We start from the raw sequence: 9,829 nt of genomic DNA on the forward strand, positions 1-9,829 counted from the left end.
GTCAGCCGACCCTGCGCCCCAGCTGCCCCGGTGCTTTTTCTCGACATAACACTTTTTAAACAGTATTTTATAGTACATTAGTTCAATAAATGTTAGTCGATATGGTTAGGTAATAGTCATGGAGTTGTGGAGTTTTGTCTAGTATATATCATCAAATCAAACAGACAATGTTTATTCTCTGTTCCTGTGGCTCTTGAAAAAAAAATTTGGGCTACTTAGAAATTTCTAAAGGAATTTTGAGAAAAAACTAAAAGGGAAGAAACACAGAGGACCATTTTTGGGTTATGGTGAGAAAGGGTGAGCTTTCTCACCATACAAGTGGTACAGATTCATCATCTCACTACTGCTTTGGCAAGAAAGTGTTGTCTTAGATCCACATAATTCCAAAATTACTGTGTGATCATTTATTACGTGACACAGACAGATTGCACTTACAGAGCAGCAAGACATTAAGTCAGTACTTGGTGTTTGAGAGGTGGAAGCAGGAAGCTTGCTTTCTGGGCCAGCTTAGACTGGTGATGACAGCCTTTGTCTCTAAAGACAAACAAAGTAAGACTTAGAGGGGCTGAGTGGAGAGGTGGGACGTTGTACAAGTTGGATAGGGGCAGTAGGAGCAGGAATTAGAAAACAACACTCAGATCTCATGCGTGTCAGCTCAGCATTGAGAGATGACCCGAAGAGGCACCAGCTATACAGGAATAGGAAGGTCTCCACAGTAATGTTGCTACTGAACATAGAAACGTTGATTTTTAATGTAGAAATTATTGGTTACCTTTAACAACTTTGAAATAAAGACTTGTCTGTGCAGTGGGAAAAACTCGTAAATGTGGTGGTGCTACAGAGAGAGCTGTCCTAACTCATTTGGAATATGTAGAAGCAGCCTGTGGTCTCCACGTGACCACATTTTTAAAGGAATTTATCTGTTTCGATCTAACTTAAGACAGTATGGAAAAAGGTGATAAATTGCACCACTTTGAGAAAAGTGTAGATATGTAATTTTTTTAACCATTGTTAACTATATATATGCATCAAAAGGTATGTAGAAACTGAAAGTTTGAAGTATATTTTCATTAACTTTTTTTTTTTTAAGTTATTTCGAGTCAGGGTTTCTCTGTGTAGCCCTGGCTGTCCTGGAACTCACTCTATACCAGGCTGGCCTCAAACTCAGAAATCCCCCTGCCTCTGCCTCCCATGTACTGATATTAAAGGCGTGTACCACCACTGCCTGGCTTCATTAACTTTTAAATTTAATTTTTCTAATCATTTGAAAAATGTTTGCTGGAAATTTTCATATGCTAAGTTCGCACTGGAGAATTTCTACTTTAAAATATGTTAAAAAGTTGAGTGTGAAGGCTCGGCCTGTAATGCTAACACTTGGCAAGCATGGCTGGAGTGCCCGGACTTCAAGTAGTCCTTGACTACACAGTTGAATTGAAGGTGAGACTGAGCTACATCTCACACACACACACACACACACACACACACACACACACACTCTCATAGTACATCGTAATATAGTATTGGTGACACAAGAGAATCAGAAACTGAACACTGGTATAAAGACACAGCAGTCTGTTTCTCTCTTTGCCATTGGTGGCCACGTGGTCTTGGGAAAGAACAGGGACTTTTCTGAGGCTGCTCTTTGGAGTTTTATGATGAATACTTGAGCTGTAACCTGTTTTCTGCACTAAAAACTTTAAGTATATCTTGTTTATTTTAAATTTCAGTTTGTGATTTTTGTCATTATCTATATTAAATAATAATGCTAATATTTTAAAATACTTTTTAAAAATTAAGGATTTAAATGCACTTTTTGACAGTTTGCAGCTGTTGCAACTTTACCATTTGATGTAGTAAAAACACAGAAACAGACGCAACTGTGGACGGATGAGTATTGTAAATGTAAGTTTAATTTAAAGCATTTTAAGATATTGTTTGTTTCCCTTGTGTGATTTTATTAGGAATACATAAAATCAGAAAACACTGTTGTTTTTCTGAGATCTTATTCTTTCTTAATGAAACTGATAAAGATGTATTGTTAGAATAGAAAAATACTAAGAAAGCTTTAGAAATTTTAAAGCTTTTTTGTTGGCTGCTAACATTTAAGTCTCTTAACTTCCATGAAGAAAAAAAAAACTACTTTTATCATGAAAAGCTAAGTTGTTCTAATTTTTCTTATGGTTTGTTTTCGAATCTGTATTTATTCACTAAGTACTCTTTGAAATAAATCAATAAAAGAACTCTAGACAAATCAGTGTAAAAGATAACAAAAACAAAAAAACGGCCATCTAAGGCCACTATAACTATAAGACCTTGTGTCCAGAAAGATGGCAGGAGGTCACTGAGCCACTGTTCCTCAGACATCTGTCTTAGTCAGGGTTTCTATTCCTGCACAGACGTCATGACCAAGAAGCAAGCTGGGAGGAAAGGGTTTATTCAGCTTACACGTCCACACAGCTGTTCATCACCAAGGAAGTCAGGACTGGAACTCAAGCAGGAAGCAGGAAGCAGGAGCTGATGCAGAGGTCATGGAGAGATGTTCCTCTGCCTTGCTCAGCCTGCTTTCTTATAGAACCCAAGACTACCGGACCAGGGATGGCACCACTCACAATGGGCCCTATCCACTTGATCACTAATTGAGAAAATGCCTTACAGCTGGATCTCGCGGAGGCATTTCCTCAAAGGAGACTCCTTTCTCTGTGATAACTCTAGCTTGTGTCAAGTTGACACACAAAACCAGCCAGTACAACATTGATTTTTACATTTCTTATTCTCACAATTTTACCCTGTTTTTTCACCTTTATTTCATTTCCTTTGTAACCTATAATTTTTTCTATCATGGAAGTATACTTACCTCTCCCAAGCCCCGGCCATGTGCGCCGTCATTTATCTTGGTTTAAAAATGTAGCAAACCTGGCTGTTATTGTGCATCCCTGGGAGGCAGAGCAGGACTGAGTTCAGAGTCTTCCTAGTGGGTGTACAAGGTGAGACCCAAGGGAAATACCCACGGTATCATGAGACGGAAGGGATTATCTATTGTAAAAATGTTCTGTATAAGCTTTATGATAGTTTATTTTAATGGAAGTGAACTTTCTAACCTGTGATTTTCTTTTTTGCATAAAGTTAGCATTATAATGTTAAAGAAATGTTCTTTATAGATCTCTGTAAATTAATCTGAATAACTATCTTTGACCTACTACTAAATACCAAGTTTCCTCTAACATTAGGCACTAACAAAACCTGGGAGGTAATTATAGTTTTATTCTGTTAGTTCTTATAGGCTTTATATGTGAATTTAGTGGCATCCTCTTGAGCAAAGTTTTTCAGTTTTGCCTCCCTCCTATACTTAGATGGTATCTATAGCCTATCATTTGAAGTGTAATTACAGGTGTAATTGGAAAGGTTTGAATGAAGCAGGGCATCGAATATCATCAGGGAGGGAGAATGACCTGTCCTCAGAAACACACACGCACGTGCGCGCGCGCGCGCGCGCGCGCACACACACACACACACACACACACACTTGCGGCTGGCTTAGAGTTTGAGAAGCTCAGTCCATTATCATCATGGCAGGAGGTGTGGTAGCATCCAGGCAGACACAGTGCTGAAAAAGGAACTGAGAGTTCTATGTCCTGTCTATATCCCAAGGCCGGCAGAAAGAGATTCTCTTCTGCAGGCAGCTAAGTGGAGGGTCTCTTCTGCATTGGGTGGAGTTGGAGCATAGGGCCTCAAAGCACAAGGCCATACTTTTCTAACAAGGACACATCTCCTAATAGTGTTATTCCTTCTTGGCCAAGTCAACCTATTCAGACCACTACATATGTTCTTTTCCTTCTGTTAATCTTTGGATAATAACATTGAAATGAAAATGGTTTTCTGGACTTGTGTTAGATTAGAAGAGATATATAGCTGGGGTTTCTATATCTTCCATTTTTCATTGTGAAATATTTTTCACATGCAAGAAAGTACAAATAGTAATACCACTGATTTTTATGAGGAGCCTGCCAGCTCTTTTGTATGTTCCTACTTGTTTGCTTACAGATGTGTGCATATTTGCATGTAGAGCTGCCTTCTTTTTAAGGAACCCAGGCATTAAAAATTGAACTTGAGTCTGGTGGCTTACAGCTGTACCCCATCACTCAGGAAGACTAGTTAGAAGTGTTTGAGCTTGAGGTTAACCTCAGCTAGAGAGCAGGTCAGGCTAGGCTATCTAGTCAGTCCATAGTTGAGCATAATAAAGATTAAGCCAGGCCTGGTGGCGCACGCCTTTAATCCCAGCACTTGGGAGGCAGGGGCGGGCAGATTTCTGAGTTCGAGGCCATCCTACAAAGTGAGTTCCAGGACAGCCAGGGCTACAGAGAAACCCTGTGTCAAAAAACCAAGAATATATATATATAATAACTCCTAGATAAACAGATCCTTCTTATAATGAAATATATTATTTATGTATGCTTTTGTGAGGGTTTAAATGAAAATGGTCCCTATAGACTCCTATATTTGAATGCTTGATCCCAGTTGTGGAACCATTTGGAAAGGCATAAGAGTCCTGTTAGAGGAGGTGTGTCATAGTGGGGGGGGGGGGGGGTTTAAAAAGCCTACACTAGGTCCAATCTCTCTGCCTCCAACTTAAGGATCATGGCGTAAGCTGGGGGGGGGGGGGGGGGCTTTAAGGTTTAAGGAACCACGGCCAGGCTCAGTGTTTCTCTGCCTGCTGCCTGAGGGTCAGGATGTGAAGCTCTCAGCTACCACTCCAGCTGCATGCCTGTCTGCTTCCCTCCATCACCATAAACGAAGTCTTGGAAACTGTAAGCAAGCCCCCAATTAGGTGCTTTTTTTAAATAAGAGTTGCCTTGGTCATGGTGTCTCTTCATAGAAATAGAACAGTAGCTAGAATGGATCTATTAAGTTATGTTTTATGATTGGTATTATTTTTTCTTTTAACATTTTTTGAACATAGTGCCTGCATCTTTGGATATGTCAACCTGGACTATAATGAAGAACATTGTTGCTGACAAAGGATTTTCTGGGTTATTTACAGGTAAAAATCTTTCCTTTACAGAGTCTTTGAACACAATTATCCGTTTTCATCTCCTTCTACAATTAGCTTCCAGCAAAAAGCGATAGGTAACATTTTATATTTTTTTCTCCTAAATATTGTGATAAGTTAAAATAAATGTTCAGTAGTAGACTTACAAAATTTGAATTTAAAGTTGAGAGTGAACAGTTTGACCTGATCTTTGCTGCCTGTTGATGATACAGAATTTGGTATTGCAAATCATTTAATTTGGTCATTATGAAGCCAAATGCTACATTAAAAAAAATAAGGTAAAATGTGTTTTGTTTTGTTTTTCCCGTTCTCTTTCAGGTCTAATTCCTCGATTAGTTAAAATTGTTCCTGCTTGTGCCATTATGATCAGTTCATATGAATTAGGAAAGTCGTTCTTCCAGAAGCAAAATGTTGCAAGTCGGTAATTCCTATGATGGACATTTGACTTGAAATAACAACCAGAGCCAAATAAGATGAAAATTTGTAGGCAAGATGGTTTTTTTCAACATTATTATCTTACAGTATGATTTTATGTGTCTTCCCTATAATTTAAATGAATAATAATTTCTCATCCACCTCTAGATCATAATTTGAATTATTTAATTTTTGAAATATTAAAAACATAATCCAGAAACTGCAGCCACTTAGTACTCTTGCTTAACAGGTCAAGTTTTCTGAGTGCAAATATCATTACACGCTTCCTTTTAAATTAATGCTGTAAATGTGGGGCACATCAGAACTTTTTGGATTGTGTACTAAGCACTGCAGTGTAGAGAACTAAGTGCAGTTCCACGCAAATTCAAATCATAAGTCTCAGCATTTCAGTAGAGAGTGGAAGAGCTATCATGTGGCATTGTTCATATTCCTCAGATGGTACCTGTTAACTTCTTTAATTCAGGGGCATTGTATTCCCTCACTCCTGTTACTGAGTTAAGGTGGCCTGTAGTGTAGAAGTCCCTAATGAAAAGTGTAGCCACTTTATCTGTGTGGACCAAAGCATAATCATTTATGTGATGCAAATGTACAAGCAGGAATGGGCTGCTGGTAACTAGCTTGCCTTCCAAGTGTCATTGTTTGTAGAGCTCTTTAGGTCAGTTCTATAACTTTTTCTACTACAATCAATATTCCTAGTCTAAAAGACCAAATTATAAAATGCTCCAAAAATTTCAACTCTATTTGATGTCCCAAAATGATGCTGCTACAATCCCACACCTTCACTCAGGTGACAGCATACAGAACACAGGCACATAGAAACATTTAAATTGACTTTAGGCTATTCATATTAATTGTATATGAAACACATGAATATATTTATCACTTTAAGTAGGAATGAGGTTTTTAAAAAAATGACCCTTATTTATTTGTTGTATATGTCTATATATACATGAAGGTGAGAGGAAAACTTGAAGAGTTAGTTCTCCCGTTCCACCTTGAGGACTTTGGGATTTGAACTCAGGTGGTCAGGCTTAGCAGCACGTGCCCTTTCCCACACTGAGCTCAGGAATGAGATTTTAAGTATGATGAGAATGCAGGGGTAGAAAGCGGCGGCTTTGGAATGTGTGACTCAGAGTCTGACCTCTGGCACAGATGATAAATAATTTAATAAGTCACTAAGACGGCAATGCAAGAAATGCTATTTTATTATTATTTACTTATCTCTATAAAGCAAAAAGCACTTTATCACGTTCTTATGTGTATTCTATGAAATATGACGTATACCCTCCCAGCCACAACAGCAGAATGTATTTTGGTGACAATGATCTCTAGGGTTGGTAGGTGAACAAATGCATTTTGTATCATAGTAGAAAGTGTTTGTATGTTTCATCAGAAATAAATGATACATGGTTTATTGTACCATGTTGTTTTACATTACAATCCTGTGTTGGCTTACATTAAAATTTAATATATACAGATGTGTATTTGTGATTTGTAGTAGTAAAAATTTTTAAATCCTGACCCAGGCCTTCTTTTCTGTCTTAGACAGTTTATGTTGTCAGATGAAATACAATGAAAGACGCACATAATCTTTATTCTTTTAATATGCCTTAGGCATATAACAGCTGCACAGTAGCTGGGCAGCTGCCTACCCTCTATGCTGTTAGAATCTACTTTCCTATTGATAACCCTGAGTTATCACATACTGTTTACTATGTTCCCCCTGGGCTACTCCTAACTCCAGTGAGGCAGCCCTCTGGGCCATGTTCTCTTGACCCTTAGCCCATGGTGGCTCGCCTCCATCCTGCATGTTCTTTGTGGCAGAACCTTCCCCTAATGAATAAAGATTTCAAGGGGCCAATCACTGGGCAAGGAGTAGGTGGAACTTCCCAGTTGGGGAGAGGAAGAAAGAAGATAGGAGAAAGACGACTTCCTTTTGGACCAGAGAGAGCTTGGAGGCACAATGTAGGTAGCCAGAACACACAAACACACACGTTGGGTTAGAATATATATAACTTAATTAATATAACTTAAAGTAGCTTACAAAATTATGATGATAGTTTCTGTGCCCAGCATTGTGTTACCTGTTGATCCTAAGCTAAGATTGTGTGGTTTTTCCTTCAAGTGGAGTCTCAACTGGGATCCAGAGAAAAGTACAGCGACAGGGCACCCCAGCCAGCAACGGGAATTGGGAAGTGTGGGCCACGGGTGGCAACATCCCACCATGGGAACTTAGCATCCTTGTGGAGAGAATTCTGGCTGGCCTGCCCTGTCCTCCTTTGCCTTGCCAGTGATAGCGTGGATTACCATTTAACATTTCACACCATAGTTCTTCCTGTATTCCTGCCTTCACTTAGCATTATAATTGACAGTAAGAGACAAACCACAAAAGTGATTTTCTTTCCTTTTTTTTTTTTTATTAAAATATGTTGTGCTTTCTTAGAAGTACCACTGGCTTTCATATACAATCACTATAAAATGCTATGAAATACATACATGAAAGTTCATTATTAAACTTAACCTTTCCCTTAAGTTGTTATATTTCTTTTTATTGTTAGAAAAGAGCAGGGAACGGAGCACAGAAACATATTTGAAATAGTATCATTGTTAATATGTAAAAAGTTCCCCTATACTTGCCAAAAAATAATTAGGACAAAAATAAGTTAAATACATTTTAATTAGTGACACATCACAAGCAATGCAGCTGGATAAGAAGTGTAAATTGGGACTGGAAATCTGGCTCAGCTTACGAGCACTCACTGCTCTTCCAGAGAACCTGAGCTCCTTTCCCAGCAACCACGTGGTACTACTTCACAGCTATCTGTAGCTTCAGTTCCAGTGGGCTTCCACAGGCACTACACACACGTAGTATATATACATTCGTGTCTACATACATACCTGTAGGCAAAAACACCCATACAGAAGAAATTGTTTTAAAAAATGACATTTTCCCTACATTTAACTCATTAGCATTAATATTTGGAAAATAACTGTTTGTTTTATAGTAGTATTTGAATACATTTAGTTTTTGAAATAAATATTACTCTTTAAATTTTCTCCAAAACTTTTCTCTTCTAAATTAATGTAACCATTGTTGGCTTGAATGGCTATCCTCAGAAATCACATTATAGTAACAAACTAAGCTTTGGACCCTGTATGCTTGTTAGGTTTTTGGTGCACACACGTAGGATTTGCACAGTGTATATGCGAGTTCTTTGTAATGTGGTCGGTTGTTGCCTGGATGTGAGATGTTCCTCATAGGTGTCTATGTTTAAACACTCAGTCCACAGTTGGCAGCCTTGTTTTAGAAGTTGTGGATTCTTTCGTAGCTAGAGCCTTGATGGAGACAGTGAGTCACTGTGGGTGGGGCTTCAGGTTGGCACTCTTTCTCCTGGTTGGCAGTGCCGTGTAACCAGCCTGCTTCACACTCTTGCTGCCACCGTGATAAGCGACATTCCTGGGGATAAGCCACAATGGACACTTCTCCCAAGTTGCTTCTTTCCAGGGATTTGGGCAAAATGACAATCCTAGTGATGATTATTATAAAGGACACAAACTTCAAGTTTAATGTTGAAGAAAAGTTACGTTCTCATAGTTTATTACTAAAATACTGTTTTTAAAGAAATGTATTACAACCTTTAACCACATATATATTAACCTAATACATATCTGGCTTTTTACAAAATGGAGTAAAATTCAATTTTCCCCAAAAATGTTCCTGCATGTGACACATGATTTTTTTTTCTCTACTTTTCTTGGGCATTAATTTAGGGACACATGGAAATTTTATTCACTGTATTACTTTTACATTTTCTAATTTTTCCAAAATTAGAATTAGAATTCTAAAATTCCCATCTTAGAATTAGAGACTGTTGCTTTTATTTGTTATTCTGTCAACATTTATTAAGACATTTTAGGTGTGGAAAGATATCTCAATAGGTAAAGATGTTTGCCACCAAGCATAACAACCTGAGTTCAAGCCCCAGGTTCCACACAGGATAGAATCAGTTCTGACCTGTACACACATATCTTGGAAAAGAGAACATGTTGAAAATTATCAATCTTAAGAGAAAGTTTCAAAGCTATAATTGGGAGATTTATGTTGAAGAAATTATGGGAAATTTGAAGAAATAGCCATCCAATCAGACACCACAGTCTGAAGACGTCCCAGGGGCTCAGCTGCATGCGGGGCAACTAACCCAACAGTCCATAGGCCTCCCTGGAGAACATCTGCACACAGGGGAACAGAAATCACAGTCCATAGGCCTCCCTGGAGAACATCATCTGCACACAGGGGAACAGAAACCACAGTCCATAGGCCTCCCTGGAGAACATCTGCACACAGGG

At 38.5% G+C, this 9,829-nt stretch overlaps 1 protein-coding gene across 2 annotated transcripts in view; it reads left to right on the forward strand.

Moving 5' to 3' along the window:
- Slc25a40 (solute carrier family 25 member 40) overlaps window positions 1–6,956 on the forward strand; it is a 28,000-nt gene extending 21,044 nt beyond the window's left edge. For both annotated transcript variants that reach the window (XM_021162590.2, XM_021162591.1), the window contains 3 exons: window positions 1,821–1,902; window positions 4,958–5,038; window positions 5,366–6,956. In XM_021162590.2, coding sequence (XP_021018249.1) covers window positions 1,821–1,902; window positions 4,958–5,038; window positions 5,366–5,472 — 270 coding nt within the window. In that variant the 3' untranslated portion in view covers window positions 5,473–6,956. The remainder of the gene's footprint in view (window positions 1–1,820; window positions 1,903–4,957; window positions 5,039–5,365) is intronic.
- Window positions 6,957–9,829: the final 2,873 nt, after the last annotated feature.

Source organism: Mus caroli, chromosome 5 (assembly GCF_900094665.2).
Source record: "Mus caroli chromosome 5, CAROLI_EIJ_v1.1, whole genome shotgun sequence".
NCBI classification, from domain to species: Eukaryota; Metazoa; Chordata; class Mammalia; order Rodentia; family Muridae; genus Mus; species Mus caroli.